This window comes from Procambarus clarkii, chromosome 7 (genome assembly GCF_040958095.1).
Source record: "Procambarus clarkii isolate CNS0578487 chromosome 7, FALCON_Pclarkii_2.0, whole genome shotgun sequence".
Taxonomy (NCBI): Eukaryota; Metazoa; Arthropoda; class Malacostraca; order Decapoda; family Cambaridae; genus Procambarus; species Procambarus clarkii.
Window position 1 is genome coordinate 24,791,720 of NC_091156.1, and position 24,585 is coordinate 24,816,304.

At 43.5% G+C, this 24,585-nt stretch overlaps 1 protein-coding gene across 1 annotated transcript in view; it reads left to right on the plus strand.

Annotated features, from left to right (window-relative positions):
• LOC123747994 (high-affinity choline transporter 1-like) overlaps positions 1-24,585 on the plus strand; it is an 891,202-nt gene that overhangs the window by 743,388 nt on the left and 123,229 nt on the right. Inside the window, exon 10 of the mRNA XM_069313991.1 lies at positions 1,446-1,534. Coding sequence (XP_069170092.1) covers positions 1,446-1,534 — 89 coding nt within the window. The remainder of the gene's footprint in view (positions 1-1,445; positions 1,535-24,585) is intronic.

A 24,585-nucleotide genomic window follows, 5' to 3' on the forward strand; every position in this document is an offset into this window, starting at 1 on the left:
AGAGACTCTACAACACCACAGAGACCCTACAACACCACAGAGACCCTACAACACCCCAGAGACCCTACAACACCCCCAGAGACCCCACAACACCCCAGAGACCCTACAACACCCCAGAGACTCTACAACACCCCAGAGACCCTACAACACCCCAGAGACCCTACAACACCCCAGAGACCCTACAACACCCGAGAGACCCTACAACACCCCAGAGACCCTACAACACCCCAGAGACCATACTCTACAACACCCCAGAGACCATACTCTACAACACCCCAGAGACCATACAGCACCCCAGAGACCATACTATACAACACCCCAGAGACCATACTTTACAACACCCCAGAGACCATACAGCACCCCAGAGACCATACTCTACAACACCCCAGAGACCATACAACACCCCAGGACCATACAACACCCCAGAGACCATACAACACCACAGAAACCATACAACAACCCAGAAACCATACTCTACAACACCCCAGAGACCCTACAACACCCCAAACACTCTACAACACCCCAGAGACCCTACAACACCCCAGAGACCGTACAACACCCCAGAGACCTACAACACCCCAGAGACCCTTCAACACCCCAGAGACCCTACAACACCCCAGAGACCCTACAACACCCCAGAGACCCTACAACACCCGAGAGACCCTACAACACCCCAGAGACTCTACAACACCCCAGAGACCCCTACAACACCCCAGAGACCCTACAACACCCCATAGACCCAACAACACCCCAGTGACCATACTCTACAACACCCCAGAGACCATACTCTACAACACCCCAGAGACCATACTCTACAACACCCCAGAGACCATGCAACACCCCAGGACCATACAACACCCCAGAGACCATACAACACCACAGAGACCATACAACACCCCAGAAACTATACTCTACAAACACCCCAGAGACCCTACAACACCCCAAAGACCCTACAACACCCCAGAGACCCTACAACACCCCAGAGACCTACAACACCCCAGAGACCCTTCAACACCCCAGAGACCCTACAACACCCCAGAGACCCTACAACACCCCAGAGACCCACAACACCCCAGAGACCTACATCACCCCAGAGACCCTACAACACCCCGGAGACCCTACAACACCCCACAAACCTTACAACACCCCAGAGACCCACAACACCCCAGAGACCTACAACACCACAGAGACCCTACAACACCCCAGAGACCCTACAACACCCCATAGACCCTACAACACCCCAGAGACCCTACAACACCCCAGAGACCCTACTACACCCCAGAGACTCTACAACACCCCTGAGACCCTACAACACCCCAGAGACCCTACAACACCCCAGAGACCCTACAACACCCCCATAGACCCTACAACACCCCAGAGACCCTACAACACCCCCGAGACCCTACAACACCCCAGAGACCATACAACAGTTGTGTTGTCTACAGACTGGCCGAGGACCACCTATGGTGCTGATGTGGCCGCTGACGACCAGAAGCTGATCCTTCCCCTCGTGATGCAGCACCTCACACCTACGGTGAGTGGTGACCCTCACACCTCAGGTCAGTGGTGACCCTCACACCCCAGGTGAGTGGTGACCCTCACACCCCAGGTCAGTGGTGACCCTCACACCCCAGGTCAGTGGTGACCCTCACACCTCAGGTGAGTGGTGACCCTCACACCCCAGGTCAGTGGTGACCCTCACACCCCAGGTCAGTGGTGACCCTCACACCCCAGGTCAGTGGTGACCCCCACACCCCAGGTCAGTGGTGACCCTCACACCTCAGGTGAGTGGTGACCCTCACACCTCAGGTCAGTGGTGACCCTCACACCCCAGGTCAGTGGTGACCCTCACACCCCAGGTCAGTGGTGACCCTCACACCCCAGGTCAGTGGTGACCCTCACACCTCAGGAGAGTGGTGACCCTCACCGTGCAGTACCTCACACCCCATGTGAGTGGTGACCCCCACACCTCAGGTGAGTGGTGACCCCCACACCTCAGGTGAGTGGTGACCCTCACACCTCAGGTCAGTGGTGACCCTCACACCTCAGGTGAGTGGTGACCCTCACCATGCACCACCTCACACCTCGGGTGAGTGGTGACCCTCACCGTGCAGCACCTCACACCTCAGATGAGTGGTGACCCTCACAGTGCACCACCTCACACCTCAGGTGAGTGGTGACCTTCACCGTGTGTAATAGGGATGACACCGTATGCGCCTCATTGGATTTTGGGCAAATGAGGCGCATATGATGTCGGGGTTTTCACCGAACTTTTGAATGAGGCGCATACGGCACACCAGATTCACCGAACTTTTGAAAGAGGCGCATACGGCGTCAGGGTTTTCACAGATTTTTTGAAAGAGGCGCATATGGCGTCGGGGTTTTCACCGAACTTTTGAAAGAGGACGCTACGGCATCAGGGGTTTCAGGTAAATTAGGGCAGAGGACGATACGGCACTCCGGATTCAACGAACTTTGGAAAGAGGACGCTACGGTGTCAGGTGTTCCAGGAGAATTTGGCCAATCATAGATTAGGAATTAAGGAATTCTTATGAGGAAAATAATTTCTGAGATTTTAGAAGTTTGTTAAGAGTTCTTATGAGGAAAATAATTTCATAGATGTTTGTTAAGAGTTCTTATGGGAGAAATTTCAGAGTTCATACCGAGAATAAACAGATATTTTACACCGTATATGTTTAAGTAGAATTCTTACATAAAAACTAGTATATGTCTATAACTAAACTAAACTGTAGCATTACCCGGCTATCCCCCTACCCCCTCCCTTTCATCCCCTGTGTCATCTTACCTCACACCCCCTCCCTCCCTCGCCTTTCCCTCCCAACCCCCGTCACCTGTGTTGACCTCACTCCAGCCAGCCAGACGCTGCCTCCATCCCTATCTCACAAAACAGGTATCATCTCCGTAATCTTACCTTATCTTAGCGTCACCACAACACCTTTTCCTACCTCGCACCTCTCATCACCTGCCCCGCCTCTCACTCCCGTGTCACCTACGCCGACCCCACCAAACGCTTCCGCCAACTCACCTCCGTAATATCTGGACCTCTCTACCTGATACCTTACCCCCCTTTCCTTATTCATTATCAGTAATATTGTTCATTCATAATTCCCTACAGCTATTTTAGACATCGTAATATTTGTTCCTTTACATTAAACTAGTCAGTTTTACACAAATAAACAAAGTCAGTAAGCAGGGTCTAGCTCACGTTCCCCGCCCTACTTTTACTAATACATCTTCTTTAGTATCCAATCATTTTCTTCGAGATTTAAAACATAGCTATTTCAAACGTATTAAAATACAATAATTTAGTTAACGAGCTCCAGCTCCTGTCCCCCGCCGTAGTTCCCTCTCATATACTCGTTAATACCTAACCAATCCCCTTTAAATTTTAAAACAGCCATATTTCGTATGTAGTAAAATCAATCATGTTAGTAAGCAAGTTCTAGCTCCTGTCCCCGCCTTAGTTTATCCCCGTAACTTCTTTACTAACAGTCCTATCCCCCTAAATTTTTAAACAGCCATATTTCAAACGTAGTGCAATACAGTAATTTAGTTACTGAGCTCCAGCTCTTGTCCTCCACCTTAGTTTCCTCGCACATCTTCGTTAATAACCCATTAATTTCATGAAATTTAAACCTCGCCATACTTCTAACTGAGTAAGTAAAGATAACACATTTACCAAACTTCAGCTCTCGTCCCCCACCTTAGTTCTCTCTCATATCTTTGTAAATAACCAATAAATTTTTCTTAAATTTTTAACATAGGTGTTTCAGACGTAGTAAATAAAAACCAGTTCAGTTACCAAGTTTTCAACTCTTGTTCCCCGCTTAGCTCATTTGTACAAGTTCTTTATTATCCAACTAAATCACCTGAGATTTAAGATCATCTTATTTCTAACGTAGTAAAATTAATCAGGACATTAGCCAAGCTCCATTTCCTCTGCCTTAGATTATCAAACATAAATATATCCAATCAAGTCCCTCTCCAGCCAAACTCTTTATCAGAGTAATCACCTAACCCCAACCTGTGTAATTATCTTTTCACCCCCTCCCACCTTCCTCCATCTCGTCCAAGTCTCATAAATTTAAATGCAGCTGTTAATTTGCTTGCTTTCTTTCATCTTTCATAGCATATTCTCTATAAGTTCAGATGAGTACTTAGTCTTACATATTCTCTAGTTCTTTCCATCTTATATAAGACTTAAACAACTATTACCGTGTATCCTATCATATTTTAACACGACTCATATGTAAATATACCCATCTCCTTCCTTCCATTAGAAGTCCCAGCATGTTCGCCTCGCATCTCACTACGCTTTTCTACTTTACATGTTCTTGCATGTGTTTCGCACATCTCAGTACCGACGCTTACAATCTCTCTCAATCCTTTACACGTTCGCACATGTTCTCAGCCTAACGTTGACAATTTTCCTCCATTCCTCCACTACATGTTCTTACCCGTTCATTACAGTCCCTTACATGTTCTCTGTATTCATTAACCTTTCTTACATGTTTTCTATGTTATTTGCCATGTTCCCCGTATGTTCTCTATGTTCGCCATATTCTTTAAAAATCAAATGTACCAAAACATTCTTTTCTTAACGTTCCTTAATTAAAATCATTCGTCAATCAACTAAAAACATAGTCACTTTCGTCATTTCTCAACTAAACTTATTATCCAATCAACTAAAATAGTCAGGATTAGCCTCGTTCAAAACCGTTCTTAACTAAAATGACGTTTCTCTTAGCTAAAAACTGTCAAAGGAAACTTTCCAACACTGTTCATAACTAACTTTATTCATCGTCAATCAACTAAAAATAATCACTTTAATCATTTCTTAACTAAACTTCTTCCCTAGTCAACAGAAAATAACGTGTTCATCATATTTCATTGTCATTTCTTATCTAAAATTATCCGCCAATCAACAGAAAAAGCCATGTTCATCATGTTTTTGTCTTTTTGTTTTAACTAAAAGTATTCATCAGTCAACTAAAAATAGTCACTTCCATCATGTTTCCCTGTCATTTCTTAACTAAAATATCACTTCTCTCAACTGAAAATAGTCAAGTGAAGCCTCTTTACCAGCAATGTTCTTAACTAAAGTAACCTTTCACTTCGAAAAAAAATATTCAAATGTAACATTTTCAGCACTTTCGTAACTAAAATTATATGTCGTTAAGTATGAAATATAGTCAAAGGCACTCTCCGAGGCAACAAGGACTTACTCAAAGACATCAAAGTTGCACTCAAAGACATCCTTTGAGACATCAAAGACATCCTCAAAGACACTCTTCGATACATCAGGTTCACTCTCAATCGCATCAAAGGTGCTCTTCGAGGTATCAAAGACACCTCTCGAGACATCAAAGACACTCTTCGATACATCAGGGACACTTTCAAACGCATCAAAGGTCCTCTTCGAGATATCAAAGTTATTCTTCGAGACATCAAATGTGCTCTCTAGGATATCTTCGTTCATCAAACTTATTCTCAGACACATCTAAAGTTATTCTCGATCATCAAAATTGTTCTCTACATCATAAAAGTTATTCGCTAAGTAACCTTTCATTCGTCAGAGATGCTTACTAAGACATCTTCGTCCATCCAAGTTATTCTCAGAGATATCTAAAGATATTCTCAGAGAATTCGAAAGTTAATCTCGGTCATCAAAATTAATTTCTAAGTCACCTTCGTTATTGAGAGAAGCTTTCTGAGACATCCTCATTCAACAAAGGTGTCCTCAGAGGCATCAAAAAGTTATATACTGTCATCAAGTTAATCTCTAAGTAACTTTTCGTTCATCAGAGAACCTTTCTAAGATATCTTTGTTCATCAAAGTTATTTTCAGAGACATCTAAAGTTATTCTCAGAAACATCACAGTTATTCCCGGAGACACCAGAATCATCAAAAGTTATTCTCAGAGGTACCAAAAGTTATTCTCAGAGTCATCTAAGGTAATATCTAACTCACTCTCGATCATCAAAAGTTGTTCTATAAGACATCAAAGTCATCAAAAGTTATTTTCCGAGCTATCAAAAAAAAATACTCGTGTTCTCAAAAGTCTTTCTCGAAGTCATCAAAGATATTCTCAGAAACATCAAAGGTAATCTCAAACTCACCTTCGTCCATCATAGTCATTCTCTAAGTCATCAAAGTTGTTGTCTATGACTTCAATGTTGTTCCCTAAGACATTAAAGTGGTTTCTCTAAGACATCAAAGTTAATCTCAGAGTCATCAAAGGTATTCTCAGACTAATCAGAGTTATTCTAGGTGCTAGCAAAAGTTATTTCAGTGTCGTCAAAGGAAATCTCTAAGACACTTTCGTTCATCAAAGTTAATCTCAGAGTCATCAAAGGTAATCTCTAACTCACTTTCGTTCATCAAAAGTGGTTCTCTAAGACACCTTCGTTCATCAAAGAAACCCTCCTTCTTCCAACAAGTTATACTATAAGACATCAATGTTGTTCTCTAAGACATCTTCAGGCATAAAATTTCTCTTCAAAATGTAACTAGTTCAGCTTTTCATATCATACTTGCACTTCCATTAAAATATATATTCTTAGACACTTTACCTTTGAAACTTTTCTCTGTGCAACACTGCTTAAACCTACCTAACCTATCCTCCCCACCCAATGTTACTTACCTAGCTTACATAACCTAACCTAACTAACCCTAACCTAACTTACCTAACCTAACTTAACTTACCTATCCTAACTTAACTAAGCTAACCTAACCTAACTTACCTAACCTAACCTAACTTACCTAACCGAGCTCACATAACCTAACCTAACTAACCAAACTTAGCCTAACCTAACTTACCTATCCTAACTTAACTAATCTAACCTAACTTAACCTAGCCCACCTTACCTATCCTATCTTAACCTAACGTAACTTACCTTACCTAACTAACCTAACCTAACTTACATAATGTAATTCAACTTACCTAACCTAGCTTACCTACCCTACCTTACATAGCCTAACCTAACCTAACTTACCTGTCATAACATAACTAACCTAACTTACCTAACCTAACCTAACTTAACCTAACTTACCTAACCTGACCTAACCTAACTTAACCTAACCTAACCTAACTTACTTAACCTAACCTAACTTACTTAACCTAACCTATCTATCCTAAATTAACTAACCTAACCTCTGAAAAACACTTAATAAACCTACGTAACTGTCACAGGGGGTGGGCTGGGGATCTGCTAGCACTCAGCTACTAGGGGCTCAAAAGGCCGAATACTCAGCCCCTCTGACTCCCTGGATTCACCGGAGTCTCCTTGGTCACACAGTAGAGGACCAACAATGCCCACCTCCGCAGGTCTTTGCTTCCACCACAAAAGGGGTGGCACTGATTCACCCTGGAAGCCCTTCAGTCAAACACGGGGAAACTACTGTTAACAGTTCCGGCCTAGACCCGTGGAGGAGTGAAGGAAGACTCAGGCTTACCTTATAACCATAACCTCCCTGAGTCTTGCCTGCTAGACAAAAAGGTTGCAGGAACTCCTTTCCCGCATGTCTTCTCTATCTTCTTCTTAACAAGGTCGCCAGCTGGGTTATTATATCTGCACCCCAGCAATGCAGTTCCAGCGGGTGTATTATATATTGTTTGTAGCCAGAAGATTGCTACTCCCATAGATCTGCTACTAGACTGTCGGCCCAGGGTACTCTCCCAGGAAGGTCTGTGTGGCTTTACCTCTGTAGCCACCACGTTACTAGTTGCCACCATTCAGGCACTGATACTGATCGGATGGCTAAGGGTACACTTTTATATAGGTCCGTGCTGTCTTTACCACTCTCCAGGCAATAAGAACTTCTATAGAGAACGTAGTGTTCCCTAGGTGGTACTATGATAACCTTCGTGTATGCTCATAGAGAAATATTATAAATGGAGGCACACTTAAACACAATGATAAAATGTGTGAATTTACTGACGCAAATTACATGAACACACATACAATCACAAGTAATACATGAATAGGAAAATAAGGATAATAAGTCTGGAGGTCGTCAGCCTCTTCTTCCACGACCTCCAACACTCCTTCAACTGGGCAGAAAGACCAGACTTCAACTGGGCAGAAAGTCCCACACTCTCTCACAGGAGGGCCTCTTCACCACGTCGGCGCCTCTTCACCACGTCGGCGCCTCTTCTTCACTGTCCTACCATCCATACACACTGTCCTCTCTGACAGTCCTGGACACAAGCTGCCCTGCAGCCTATTCTACTACTAAAGTATTAATGTCCTATTGCCACATACATAAGTGAATATTGTGGCCTATCTAGCCTACTCACACAAGGGGTAATGGGAGGGAATATGATCTACCTTACATTCCTGGCTCACGACGCCTGTCCCTCGATGGTGTGAGATTCCCACGCTTCCTGAGTCGATCCTTAACGATCCAGGAACGTTCCACAGGTCCTCAGGTGTCGTGGAGCCTTTGCGTCGTCGCCGTTCCAATCCCTGAGATTCAGCTACCCCAATCCTGGTTCATCGATGGGCACTGAGCTAATCACTATTTTCCCACACTCGCCCCTTCCACAAGGCGTTGCTCCTTGTCCTAGGCACGGTGTCGTCCTTCCCAAACCCTCAGTGGATGTGACCCGGTCACAGCTAGGCTTGCCCGCCACACCTTTCCAGGCCCTCAACGTCCAGCGTCGCCGCCCAGCGTCGCCGCCCAGCGTCGTCGCCGAATATTTTCCAAGTTTGGCACTCTTTTGCTCAATAAACTTGGTTCCTTTTTGCTTCCCAGAAGCGCGGGGTCTCCAATACGTAAGATGGGCTGCGATAGCCAGCTCTAATCCACTAAGAAAGGCTTGTAGAGCCTCAAATCCTTGAGAGCTGACCGAGGTGCGTCCTCTCGCCTTCACGGTCAGGTCAACTCTGACGTTGGCGCCGCCCGGGGCACTCGGTGACGTCATGGCGGGTCCTGATTGGTCGCCTGCGACCTAAGTCGGCCAATCCGCGATCGGCTTGTGTCCCTTCCAAAACGTCATATCTGCATTAGGGGATACTCTTTCATTTTATATCAGGGCGCCAATTTCCCCTTACTTACAACTTATAATGTAACTTTCTCCCTTAACTGGCAGCCGGTCTGGTCGCCACATATATCAATAGACTCCCTGAACCTCAGAGAATCAGTAGGGAGAGCTGATATGACTCTTAAACTGTAACAGTAACCTATCCTCCCTACCTAATGTTACTTACCTAACATAACATTCCTAAACCAAACGTAGCTTACATAACCTAACCTAACTAACCAAACCTAACCAAGCCTAACATAACTTACCTAACCTAACATACCTAACCTAACCTAATTTAACTTGTATATCCTAACCTAACCTAATTTAACTTGTATAACCTAACCTAACTTACCTAACCTAACTTACCTTTCCTAACTTAACTTGCATAACCTAACTTACCTAACCTAACCTAACTTGTATAACCAAGCATTACCTAGCTTAACCTAACCTAACCTAACTTACCTAACCTAACTTACCTAACCTAACCTAACTTAACTTGCATAACCTAAACTTACCTAACCTATCCTAACTTATCCCAACCTATCCTAACTTAAAGTAAATTATCTAACTTAGCCTAACTTACTTAACCTAACATACCCAAACTGACGTAACCTAACTTACCTAGTCCAATTTACCCAACCTGACATGACCTAACTTACATAAATATTCCTGCTTGTCTTTTGTGTTTCGTCAATCATTGTCTCATATTCATTTACTCGTTTCAAGGGATATTTTCTCAAATGGTCATTTATGCATTTCAAGTACTATTTGTTAAAGATTGGGTATTTAAGCATTTCAAAGGATTTTTGTTATACAAGGGCATTTACTCGTTTCAAGGGTTAATTTCTCAAATGGTCATTTTTGCATTTCAAGGGTTATTTGTTAATGATTGGGTGTTTAAGCATTTCAAAGGATTTTTGTTATAAATGGGCATTTACTCGTTTCAAGGGTTAATTTCTCAAATGGTCATTTTTGCATTTCAATGGTTATTTGTTAAAGTTCATCATGTTGCTCATAAGTTGTATTTATTATGTTTGTAATAATTTTTCTTATTCTTCCACCCTTTAACCTAACCTCTTGTAATCTTAGTGTATTCATTATGTTGGTTATCATTTGTTCTTATTCTTCTTATTTATTTGTTCCCACTTAACCTAAGGAAGGTTAAGTGGGATGGTGGGTTTGGGTAAAATATACAAAAAGGGAAAGAAAACTACATCTGAAAGGTTAGGAAAAGGATAATATATTCAACAAATACGTCAAAACACATTAAACTACATCTGAATGGTTAGGTTAAAGGGTTGGGAAATAAGAATATATGATAAAACCTAATAAATACACTAAGGTTACAAGAGGTTAGGTTAAAGGGTGGAAGAATAAGAACAATTATTACAAACATAAAAATACAACTTATGAGCAACTTGATGAACTTTAACAAATAACCCTTGAAATGCAAAAATGACCATTTGAGAAATTAACCCATGAAACGAGTAAATGCCCATGTATAAAAAAAATTCTTTGAAATGCTTAAATACCCAATCTTTAACAAATAGTACCTGAAATGCGTTAATGACCATTTGAGAAAATATCCCTTGAAACGAGTAAATGAATATGAGATATTGACGAAACACAAAAGACAAGCAGGAATATTTATGTAAGTTAGGTCATGTTTGGTTGGTAAATTGGACTAGGTAAGTTAGGTTACGTCAGTTTGGGTATGTTAAGTTAAGTAAGTTAGGCTAAGTTAGATAATTTACTTTAAGTTAGGATGGGTTGGGATAAGTTAGAATAGGATAAGTTAGGTAAGTTTAGGTTATGCAAGTTAAGTTAGATTATGCAAGTAAAGTTAGGTTAGGTTAGGTTAAGCTAGGTAATGCTTGGTTATACAAGTTAAGTTAGGTTAGGTTAGGTTAGGTAAGTTAGGTTAGGTTATGCAAGTTAAGTTAGGAAAGGTAGGTTAGGTTAGGTAAGTTAGGTTAGGTTATACAAGTTAAATTAGGTTAGGTATGTTAGGTTAGGTAAGTTATGTTAGGCTAGGTTAGGTTTGGTTAGTTAGGTTAGGTTATGTAAACTAGGTTAGGTTTAGGAATGTTATGTTAGGTAAGTAACATTAGGTAGGGAGGATAGGTTATGTAGGTTTATGCAGTGTTGTTCAGAGGTTAGGTTAGGTTAGTTAAGTTAAGTTAGGATAGGTAGGTTACGTAAGTTAGGTTAGGTTAGGTAAGTTAGATTAGGTTAAGTTAGGTTAGGTCAGGTTATTTAAGTTAGGTTAAGTTAGATTAGGTTAGGTAAGTTAAGTTAGGTTAGTTAAGTTAGGATAGGCAAGTTAGGTTAGGTTATGTAAGCTAGGTTAGGTAAATTATTGTTGGTAAGTTAGGTTAGGTTATGTAAGTTAGGTAAGGCATGTTACGTTAGGTTAGGTTAGTTAAGTTAGGTTAGGTTAAGACAGGATTGGTAAGTTAGGTAAGGTAAGTTAGATTAGGTTAAGTTAGGTTAGGTTAGTTAAGTTAGGATAGGTAAATTAGGTTAGGCTAGGTTTGGTTAGTTAGGTTAGGTAAGTTAGGTTAGGTTATGTAAGCTAGGTTAGGTTTAGGAATGTTATGTTAGGTAAGTAACATTGGGTGGGGAGGATAGGTTAAGTAGGTTTAAGCAGTGTTGCACAGAGAAAAGTTTCAAAGGTAAAGTGTCTAAGAAAATATATTTTAACAGAAGTGAAAGTTTGATATGAAAAGCTGAACTGGTTACATTTTGGAGAGAAATTTTATGCCTGAAGATGTCTTAGAGAACAACATTGATGTTTTATAGTATAACTTGTTGGAAGAAGGAGGGTTTCTTTGATGAACGAAGGTGTCTTAGAGAACAACTTTTGATGCCCGAAAGTGAGTTAGAGATTACCTTTGATGAACGAAAGTGTCTTAGAGATTACCTTTGATGACACTGAAATAACTTTTGCTAGCTCCTAGAATAACTTTGATTAGTCTAAGAATATCTTTGATGGCTCTGAGATTAACTTTGATGTCTTAAAGAAACAACTTTGATGTCTTAGAGAACAACATTGAAGTCTTAGAGAACAACTTTGATGACTTAGAGAATGACTTTGATGAACGAAGGTGAGTTAGAGATTACCTTTGATGTTTCTGAGAATATCTTTGATGGCTTTGAGAAAGACTTGAGAACATGAGTAGTATTTTTTGATAGCTCAGAGAATAACTTTTGATGACTTTGATGTCTTATAGAACAACTTTTGATGAACGAGAGTGAGTTAGAGATTACTTTAGATGACTCTGAGAATAACTTTTGATAGCTCTGAGAATAAGTTTTGATGACTCTGGTGTCTCCGAGAACAACTGTGATGTCTCTGAGAATAACTTTAGATGTCTCTGAGAATTATTTTGATGAACAAAGATATCTTAGAAAGCATCTCTGATGAACGAAAGGTTACTTAGAGATTAACTTGATGACAGTATTTAACTTTTTGATGGCTCTGAGGGCAGCTTTGTTGAATGAGAATGTCTCAGAAAGCTTCTCTCAATAACGAAGGTGACTTAGAAATTTACTTTGATGACCAAGATTAACTTTAGAATTCTCTGAGAATATCTTTAGATATCTCTGAGAATAACTTTGATGGACGAAGATGTCTTAGAAAGCATCTCTGACGAATGAAAGGTTACTTAGCGAATAACTTTTATGATGTAGAGAACAACTTTGATGATCGAGAATAACTTTAGAGGTCTCTGAGAATAAGTTTAATGAACGAAGATATCCTAGAGAGCACCTTTGATGTCTCGAAGAATAACTTTGATATTTCGAAGGGTACCTTTGGTGTGTTTGAGTGTCCTTGATGTCTCGAAGAGTGTCTTTGATGTCTCGAGATGTGTCTTTGATATCTCGAAGAGTACCTTTGATGCATTTGAGAGTGTCCCTGATGTATCGAAGAGTGTCTTTTATGTCTCGAGAGGTGTCTTTGATGTCTTAGAGGATGTCTTTGATGTCTCAAAGGATGTCTTTGATGTCTCAAAGGATGTCTTTGATGTCTCAAAGGATGTCTTTGAGTGCAACTTTGATGTCTTTGAGTAAATCCTTGTTGTCTCGGAGAGTGCCTTTGACTATATTTCATACTTAACGACATATAATTTTAGTTACGGAAGTGCTGAAAATGTTACATTTGAATATTTTTTATCGAAGTGAAAGGTTACTTTAGTTAAGAACATTGCTGGAAAAGAGGCTACACTTGACTATTTTCAGTTGAGAGAAGTGATATTTCAGTTAAGAAATGACAGGGAAACATGACGAAAGTGACTATTTTTAGTTGACTGATGAATACTTTTAGTTAAAACAAAAAGACAAAAACATGATGAACATGGCTTTTTCTGTTGATTGGCGGATAATTTTAGATAAGAAATGACAATGAAACATGATGAACACGGTTATTTTCTGTTGACTAGGGAAAAAGTTTAGTTAAGAAATGATTAAAGTGATTTTTAGTTGATTAACAATGGACAAAGTTAGTTATGAACAGTGTTGGAAAGTTTCCTTTGACAATTTTTAGCTAAGAGAAACGTCATTTTAGTTAAGAACGGTTTTGAACGAGGCTAATCTTGACTAATTTAGTTGATTGGATAATAAGTTTAGTAGAGAAATCACGAAAGTGACTATGTTTTTAGTTGATTGACGAATGATTTTAATTAAGGAACGTTAAGAAAATAATGTTTTGGTACATTTGATTTTTAAAGAATATGGCGAACATAGAGAACATACGGGGAACATGGCAAAGAACATAGAAAACATGTAAGAAAGGTTAATGAATACAGAGAACATGAATACTGAGTATAAAAGTTGTACAGAGAACATGTAAGGGACTGTAATGAACGGGTAAGAACATGTAGTGGAGGAATGGAGGAAAATTGTAAACGTTAGGCTGAGAACATGTGCGAACGTGTAAAGGATTGAGAGAGATTGTAAGCGTCGGTACTGAGATGTGCGAAACACATGCAAGAACATGTAAAGTAGAAAAGCGTAGTGAGATGCGAGGCGAACATGCTGGGACTTCTAATGGAAGGAAGGAGTTGGGTATATTTACATATGAGTCATGTTAAAATATGATAGGATGCACAGTAATAGTTGTTTAAGTCATACATAAAATGGAGTGAACTAGAGAATATGTAAGACTAAGTACTCATCTGAACTTACAGAGAATATGCTATGAATGGGGAAAGAAAGCAAGCAAATTAACAGCTACATTTAAATTTATGAGACTTGGACGAGATGGAGGAAGGTGGGAGGGGAAGAAAAGATAATTACGCCGGTTGGGGTTAGGTGATTACTCTGATAAAGAGTTTGGCTGGAGAGGGACTTGATTGGATATATTTATGTTTGATGATCTAAGGCAGAGGAAATGAAGCTTGGCTAATGTCCTGATTAATTTTACTACGTTAGAAATAGGGTGATCTTAAATCTCAGGTGATTTAGTTGGATAATAAAGAACTTGTACAAATGAGCTAAGCGGGGAACAAGAGTTGAAAACTTGGTAACTGAACTGGTTTTTATTTACTACGTCTGAAACACCTATGATAAAAATTTAAGAAAAAATTATTAGTTATTTACAAAGATATGAGAGAGAACTAAGGTGGGGGACGAGAGCTGGAGTTTGGTAAATGTGTTATCTTTACTTACGGCGGTGTTTAAGAAGTATGGCGGTGTTTAAATTTCATGAAAATTAATGGGTTATTAACGAAAATGTGCAAGGAAACTAAGGTGGAGGACAAGAGCTGGAGCTCAGTAACTAAATTACTGTATTGCACTACTTTTGAAATATTGCTTTTTAAAATTTTAGGGGGATTGGACTGTTAGTAAAGAAGTTACGGGGATAAACTAAGGCGGGGACAGGAGCTAGAACTTGCTTACTAACACAATTTATTTTACTACATACGAAATATGGCTGTGTTAATGTTTTAAGGGGATTGGTTAGGTATTAACGAGGATATGAGAGGGAACTACGGCGGGGGACAGGAGCTGGAGCTTGTTAACTAAATTATTGTATTTTAATACGTTTGAAATAGCTATGTTTTAAATCTCAAAGAAAATGATTGGATACTAAAGAAGATGTATTAGTAAAAGTAGGGCGGGGAACGTGAGCTAGACCCTGCTTACTGACTTTGTTTATTTGTGTAAAACTGACTAGTTTAATGTAAAGGAACAAATATTACGATGTCTAAAATAGCTGTACGGAATTATGAATGAACAATATTACTGGTAATGAATAAGGAAAGGGGGGTAAGGTATCAGGTAGAGAGGTCCAGATATTACGGAGGTGAGTTGGCGGAAGCGTTTAGTGGGGTCGGCGTAGGTGACACGGGATTGAGAGGCGGGGCAGGTGATGAGAGGTGCGAGGTAGGAACAGGTGTTGTGGTGACGCTAAGATAAGGTAAGATTACGGAGATGATACCTGTTTTGTGAGATAGGGATGGAGGCAGCGTCTGGCTGGCTGGAGTGAGGTCAACACAGGTGACGGGAGTTGGGAGGGAAAGGCGAGGGAGGGAGGGGGTGTGAGGTAAGATGACACTGGGGATGAAAGGGAGGGGGGAGGGGGATAGCCGGGTAATGCAACAGTTTAGTTTAGTTATAGACATATACTAGTTTTTATGTAAGAATTCTACTTAAACATATATGGTGTAAAATATCTGTTTATTCTCAGTATGAACTCTGAAATTTATCCCATAAGAACTCTTAACAAACATCTATGAAATTATTTTCCTCATAAGAACTCTTAACAAACTTCTAAAATCTCAGAAATTATTTTCTTCATAAGAATTCCTTAATTCCTAATCTATGATTGGCCAAATTCACCTGGAACACCTGACACCGTAGCGTCCTCTTTCCAAATTTCGTTGAATCCGGTGTGCCGTATCGTCCTCTGCCCTAATTTACCTGAAACCCCTGATGCCGTAGCGTCCTCTTTCAAAAGTTCGGTGAATCCGGTGAGCCGAATCGTCCTCTTTCAAAAAATCTGTGAAAACCCCGACGCCGTATGTGCCTCTTTCAAAAAATCTGTGAAAACCCTGACGTCGTATGCGCCTCTTTCAAAAAATCTGTGAAAACCCTGACGCCGTATGCGCCTCTTTCAAAAAATCTGTGAAAACCCTGACGCCGTATGCGCCTCTTTCAAAAGTTCGGTGAATCTGGTGTGCCGTATGCGCCTCATTCAAAAGTTCGGTGAAAACCCCGACACCATATGCGCCTCATTTGCCCAAAATTCAATGAGGCGCATACGGTGTCATCCCTACAACTACCGTGCACCACCTCGCACCTCAGGTGATTGGTGACCCTCACACTTCAGGTGAGTGGTGACCCTCACCATGCACCACCTTACACCTCAGGTGAGTGGTGACCCACACCGTGCACCACCTCACACCTCAGGTGAGTGGTGACCCTCACTGTGCACCACCTTACACCTCAGGTGAGTGGTGACCCACACCGTGCACCACCTCACACCTCAGGTGAGTGGTGACCCTCACCATGCACCACCTTACACCTCAGGTGAGTGGTGAGCCACACCGTGCACCACCTCCTCACACCTCAGGTGAGTGGTGAGCCACACCGTGCACCACCTCCTCACACCTCAGGTGAGTGGTGACCCTCACCGTGCACCAGCTTACACCTCAGGTGAGTGGTGACCCTCACCGTGCACCACCTCACACCCCAGGTGAGTGGTGACCCTCACCGTGCACCACCTCACACCTCAGGTGAGTGCTGACCCTCACCATGCACCACCTCATACGTCAGGTGAGTGGTGACCCTCACCGTGCACCACCTCCTCACACCTCAGGTGAGTGCTGACCCTCACCATGCACCACCTCACACCTCAGGTGAGTGGTGACCCTCACCGTGCACCACCTCCTCACACCTCAGGTGAGTGCTGACCCTCACCGTGCACCACCTTACACCTCAGGTGAGTGGTGACCCTCACCGTGCACCACCTCACACCTCAGGTGAGTGGTGACCCTCACCGTGCACCACCTCACACCTCAGCTCAGGTGAGTGGTGACCCTCACCGTGCACCACCTCACACCTCAGGTGAGTGGTGACACTCACCGTGCACCACCTCACACCTCAGGTGAGTGGTGACCCTCACTGTGCACCACCTCACACCTCAGGTGAGTGGTGACCCTCACCGTGCACCACCTCACACCTCAGGTGAGTGGTGACCCTCACCGTGCACCACCTCCTCACACCTCAGGTGAGTGGTGACCCTCACCGTGCACCACCTCCTCACACCTCAGGTGAGTGGTGACCCTCACCGTGCACCACCTCCTCACACCTCAGGTGAGTGGTGAGCCACACCGTGCACCACCTCCTCACACCTCAGGTGAGTGGTGACCCTCACCGTGCACCACCTTACACCTCAGGTGAGTGGTGACCCTCACCGTGCACCACCTCACACCCCAGGTGAGTGGTGACCCTCACCGTGCACCACCTCACACCTCAGGTGAGTGCTGACCCTCACCATGCACCACCTCATACGTCAGGTGAGTGGTGACCCTCACCGTGCACCACCTCCTCACACCTCAGGTGAGTGCTGACCCTCACCATGCACCACCTCACACCTCAGGTGAGTGGTGACCCTCACCGTGCACCACCTCCTCACACCTCAGGTGAGTGCTGACCCTCACCGTGCACCACCTTACACCTCAGGTGAGTGGTGACCCTCACCGTGCACCACCTCACACCTCAGGTGAGTGGTGACCCTCACCGTGCACCACCTCACACCTCAGCTCAGGTGAGTGGTGACCCTCACCGTGCACCACCTCACACCTCAGGTGAGTGGTGACACTCACCGTGCACCACCTCACACCTCAGGTGAGTGGTGACCCTCACTGTGCACCACCTCACACCTCAGGTGAGTGGTGACCCTCACCGTGCACCACCTCACACCTCAGGTGAGTGGTGACCCTCACCGTGCACCACCTCCTCACACCTCAGGTGAGTGGTGACCCTCACCGTGCACCACCTCCTCACACCTCAGGTGAGTGGTGACCCTCACCGTGCACCACCTCACACCTCAGGTGAGTGGTGACACTCACCGTGCACCTCCTCACACCTCAGGTGAGTGGTGACCCTCACCGTGCACCTCCTCACACCTCAGGTGAGTGGTGAGAGTTTAAGACCAATCCTATTTAAGCCAACCCCCCATCACGACTAAATTTGAAATAAATAGATTCAACATTATTGTCTTTTTCTTTATGTTTTTATTTGTTTGTTTTACTGTACTTTATAATATTATGCACTGATTGCAAATTGTTAACACCTAACTTTCATACTTTGCCTGTAATTATCTGTACTCGCCTAATTGTGCTTATGGGGGTTGGGCTTCGGCTCATTAGTCAATAAAGGAAGCATGAGGTGGGGTACATAAGGTGAGCTGACCATTGTGGCTCAACCCCAGCTGCACCACAGTCACCAGGGGTGGGAGGCAGGCTCCCTCTCCTGCCTCACGCTACACGGTTGCAGTGAGAGAGAGACCAAAAGCCAGAGACAGATAGAGATAAAGCGTGTGTGTGTGTGTGTGTGTGTACTCACCTATTTGTACTCACTTATTTGTGCTTGCGCGGGTTGAGCTCTGGCTCTTTGGTCCCGCCTCTCAACTGTCAATCAACTGGTGTACAGGTTCCTGAGCCTACTGGGCTCTATCATATCTACATTTGAAACTGTGTATGGAGTCAGCCTCCACCACATCACTGCCTATTGCATTCCAGCTGTTAACTACTCTGACACTGAAAAAATTCTTTCTAACGTCCCCGTGGCTTATTTGGATACTCGGTTTCCACCTGTGTCCCCTTGTTCGCGTACCACCCGTGTTAAACAGTTTATCTTTATCTACCCTGTCAATTCCTCTGAGAATTTTGTAGGTAGTGATCATGTCTCCCCTTACTCTTCTGTCTTCCTGTGTCGTGAGGTGCATTTCATGCAGTCTACCCCTCGTAACTCATGCCTCTTAGTTCTGGGACTAGCCTATGGCATACCTCTGAACTTTTTCCAGTTTCGTCTTGTGCTTGACAAGGTACGGGCTCCATGCTGAGGCCTCATACTCCAGTCCAGGATTGGCCTTACATACGTGGTATACAAGGTTCTGAAAGATTCCTTACACAAGTTTCTGAAAGCAGTTCTGCTGTTAGCCAGTCTCGCACACGCCTCCGATGTTATTCTTGTGTGTATGTCTGTGTACGTGTGTGTGTGTGTATGTGTGTGTGTGTGTGTGTATGTGTGTGTGTGTGTGTGTAGTTGAGATGCAACAACAAAGGAAGAATGACGGCGAGAAAGCAGTTGACGAAGAGCACACAAAATTGTATAAAGTTCTGCCGTGAAGATGCTAGTCTACAGGAAATACAATGGAGTAGCGTCGGCAGACCTAGACCCATCTGTGAAGATGGCAATGTAGCGGAAGTGTGAAGAAAAGTGTGTAATGAAAAGGCGTTTCAGATCTGTAGGAGGGAAAGAAGCCTTTGCTATGCGGGTCAAGATTGTGCAAAACTTTGCAAGTGGAACCCTCCATGGGGGCAAGGATGGAACGACACGGGTAGAAATATTAGTAATATGAACCGAGAGAGAATCTTGCAAGCAAGACAACTGTTAGGAAAAAGGATGTTGGTGAAAGGGAACAGGGCCCCAGGAGGAGGTGTAATGGTCAAAGTATGACATAAGCGAGAGTGAGGGTGTTGTAGAGACCGCGCATCTCTACAAGTAGCGAAGACAGTTGCGATCACGGCAATCCTGTAGAGACAGGATATCTTGAGGTTATCTTGAGATGATTTTGGGGCGTTTTAGTGTCCCCGCGGCCCGGTCCTCGACCAGGCCTCTACCCCCAGGAAGCAGCCCGTGACAGCTGACTAACACCCAGGTACCTATTTTACTGCTAGGTAACAGGGGCATAGGGTGAAAGAGACTTTGCCCAATGTTTCTCGCCGGCGCCTGGGATCGACCCCAGGACCACAGGATCATAAGTCCAGCGTGCTGTCCGCTCGGCCGACCGGCTCCCAAATACAGGTATGCCTGTACCGACCGATACAGGATGCCTGTATCAACGTATAGGCTCTGGGTAGGAGTTGAACGAAAGGCACCAGAGCCGAGGTGTAGCCCAGTATGGTGAAGAGTATCAAGACGGCGAAGAGATGAGGGAGAGGCAGACGAGTAAGCAGGACCACCATAATCGAATTTAGACATCATGAGAGAGGCATGTAAAACGAGGAGCGTGCGCCTATCAGCTCCTCAGGAAGTATGGGACAAGACTTTAAGTAAGTTAACGGCCTCAGAGCATTAAACTCGGAGGTAAGAGACCAGACAAACGAGTGTCAAAGATTAACTCCAAAAGATTTGCAGAAACTTTGAAGATTTCCATAGAGCGCCAAAAGAGAACGAAGAATGACCTGTTTCCGAGTAAAGGTCATAGCACAAGTCTTAGTTGTAGAGAACTTGAGACCATGATTAGTGGCCCAAGACGACACGGCATCAAGCGCAAGTTGAAGCCGCCGTTGGAGACAAGACGAGTCATCACCTTGACAGCAGAGGGTAAGATCATCAACAAAGAAAGTTGAAAAAATTCCATATGGAAGGGAGGAAAGAAGACCATTGAGGGCAACCAGGAAAAAGAGTAGTGCTTAGAACACTACCTTGGGGTACACCTTCGTATTGCCAAAGAAAGGCAGAGAGAGTGGTACCAAGCCTCACTCTTAAGGAACGATTAGAGTGGAAGAGAGGAAGAGTACCACGAAGGCCAAAAGAACGGAGTTGAGACAATTTAAGGTATCTCCAGGTGGAGTCATACGCCTTTTCCAGGTCAAAAGAACAGCAACAACGGAGGTCTTCGCAGCAAAGGGCATACGACATTCAAGTTCACTAAGACATTAGTCGTGCTGCAACACCCGTGAAAGCCAAAATGAGGGAAGAGGTGGTGATAGCCTAACAGGAACCACATGAGACACACATTGACCATACATTCAAAGAGTTTGCGAACGCAACTCGATAGGGTAATGGGGCGGAACTCCATAGGGAATGTCCCTAGAAAACTTGGTTTCTGAATAGAAAAAAACTACCGCCTCAAGCCAGTCTTCGGGGACTGATAACGCCTCCCTGGTACGATTATAAATATTCAGTAAATACTGAATGTGCATGGAGGGAGATGGCAAAGCATCTCATTATGAATGTCATCCCTACCTACAGCCATTGAACCGCAGAGAGTCAAGGAAGACTCTCGAGAGAGTTTCGAGAGAGAGAAGGGATCGTTATAAGGTAGCTGGAGATGTGTGCAAAAATCTAATGTACAAGATTCAAGAAGGGGCTTACAAGTAAGGAAAGAAGGAGGAAGATGAGAACTGGAGCTAACAGTCGAAAAGTAGGAACCCAGTTTGGTCACGACCAACACCGGATCCGCTACAATAGACCCACAGAGGTGAAGAACTGGAAATTGTGCCTCTGGATCTACTCCAGGTGATGAGATGGTCACCACCTGGGACTAAGGGTGCAACCCTGTCACAAAGGTGGGGAAGGAGCAGAGAGTGTCAGAAGCAGCTTGGTCTGGGCCCCAATGTAGCAGGGGTTACAGAGTCCTTTCATCACAGTCAAACTCGGGGGCCTGGTCGCCCACCCCATGAATCTGAAAAGTTAAATGAGGTCAGAACTCGGCATAGAAACGAACAAGACTATAATTTCATCCACAATTAAGCCCCCACACCCACCATGGAGCCACAATTAGAGGACACAACACCTGACAAGACAGTCCCCCCCCCTCAGGGGTGCATCGTGAATATACACCCTACAATCGTCACCTTAAGAACCGTCAGTCCGTCGAGAATGGGCTCAGCAACGAAGGAAAAGTTTGACAATAAAAGCGTCCTCTCGCTCGACATCGTCAGGTACCACAGTTCTACGGGTGAGAGTGTGCCTCCCCAAACACTCGGCTTCAAAACAGAAGACCAAAGAAAGGATATTCAGTAATGGCACCAATTCGGCTGTAAGGAACAATTAGAAAGGAGAAGACGTGCTGATAAAGAAATAAATATGAGGAAGCGGAAAAAGAAACCAGCATAATTAATGAAGAAAGTAGCAGAAGCATAAGGCTTCAGAGGAACAGAGGACTGTCCTATGGATCATCACATTCCGGCAGCCGCCCTCCAAGCTTCCTCACGACAACGGCTGGAAAAGGAGGGAGAGGCTGCTGGCAAGTGATGTTGGTTCCTTTCCCCTTGCTGCCCTCTTCTCTCTTCCTCCACACCTCCAGTTTCTTTTCTCCTTGTTCTTTCCTCTCCTCTGCGCTGTTTTGTCTTATTCTTTATTTCATCTTTATTTATGTCAGGGGTATATCTACCTCTCTATTTTTCTTAGGTTACCTTCGTGTCTCATCAGGATTCTTGTTCCACTTCATTTACAAATACCAGTTTTATTGGTCTAGCAGTTTAGTGTTCCTTTGTTGTATGCAACAACTCTGTATGTAAAGGTCTGTAAACTTAGGCTAAGTCTATCTCAGCCCTCGTGCAGGCATACTAATCCAAGGTTGGTGTTGCCGATCCTCTCTCTTTTTCGCAAGCGCTCACCCTTGGTTTTCTCTCCTGTTTATGGAAATCAAATCTATCTTCTATATTTTTAACCTCTCATGATATAGTTTGTAATTAATAGCTGTCTACTTCATCTCAGTTTTCCATACTTCTCCCAGCTTAACAACTCTCTCACGTCTCTCATTTAGCTCCGCCAATTGGCCCTTCAAGTAGGTAGCAATATATTCCAATTCATCCTGAAACTTTTCCTCCAATTCTTTCTTCTGTTTCTGCACTCTCTCTTGGCACTGTTTATCTCTTTGTCTTACTCTCCGGCCCTTGAGGTTTTATTGTACTTCTCACATGTCTGATATTTTCTCCTAACATAACTTATTTCCTCTATCTTTAATAACGTGTTCTCTCACATTCTCCAGCTCTTTCTTCAATATTTTCTCGGAGTCCAACATATGATTGTACACGTGTGCCTACATAGCTCCCCACTCGTGCTGGAGCCACGCTCGTGTTCCCCCACATCTGCCTCCACAATGCTGCCATTCCTGCTCCCGCCTACCATGTTTCTAGTTGTCATTATGTGTATCCGGTGTGGCGGCTAAGTGATCCTTCTAGCTCCAGCACCTCTACCCTGCCGCTAAGGTCTCTAGTCACTCATGCTCCCAAGGCTGAATTGGAGCCATCTGTGAGGCTCGGAGAGGAACACTAGACATATGTGAAACGTTGGGTGAAGCTGGAACCATCTGTGAGACGTGGGGTGAAACTGGAGCAATCACTAAGACTCAGGGTGAATCAGGAGCCATCTATGAGTCATGGGAAGAAACAGAAACCATCTGAGAGACGAGGGGTAAAACAGAAGCCATCTTCGAGTCTGTGGGGAGAAACAGCAGCCATCTGAGAGACGAGGGGTGAAACAGGAGCCATCTGTGAGTCGTGGGATGAAACAGGAGCCCTCTGTGAGTAGTGGGATGAAACAGGAGCCATCTGTGAGTCGTGAGGTGAAACAGGGACCATCTGTGAGTCGTGGGGTGAAACAGGAGCCATCTGTGAGTAGTGGGATGAAACATAAATGTTCGTAATAAGGCAAATAGGACACTAGGATATATTAATGGAAGCGTTAGTAATAAGACACCTGGTGTTGCTCTTCAGCTGTATCTTGCTCTGGTTAGGCCTCATTTAGATTATGCAGTTCAGTTTTGGTCGCCATACAATAGAATGGATATATATTTACTAGAACGTGTCCAGCGAAGGATTACAAAGTTTTTTTTTTTTTTTTTGCAGGGATATTCCTGCGCGGGCCCTAAGCCTCTGGCTGGCCCACTAAGTGTTGCTTGTTTTTGTTAATTCCCTAAATTAGAAACCTGTCATAAGAAAAAAGATTAACAAAGCTTAAATTGCATCATCGTCAAATTTGCAAATGTTGCTACTCAAACCTGAATCTAAATCATTTATATATATTATAAACAGCAGAGGTCCCAGGACAAAGCCTTGAGGCACTCCACTTACAACATTTTCCCACTCTGACTTAACTCCATTTATACTAGCTCTCTGTTTCCTTTGGTATAGCCATGCCCTAATACAACTTAATATAGCACCCCCAATACCACGAGCCTCAATCTTTTTAATCAGTCTTTCATGTGGCACTGTATCAAAAGCTTTGCTAAAGTCAAGGTACACAACATCGCAATCCTTACCACTATCAACTGCCTCAACTATGCTGGAATAAAATGATAGCAAATTTGTTAAACATGAACGGCCATTTGTAAAACCATTTTGCAAATAATTAATTAATTTATGTTTTTCAAGATGCAGACGAATTGTATTTGCAATTATCAATTCAAGTAACTTTCCCACAATAGACGTTAGGCTAATTGGCCGACAGTTTGACGCAAGTGATCTATCTCCTTTCTTAAAAATTGGTACCACATTAGCAACCGACTCTGGCACTCTGCCTGACTCTATTGATCCAGGGCCGCATGAAGTGTTTTCCAAAGAGCTTAAGG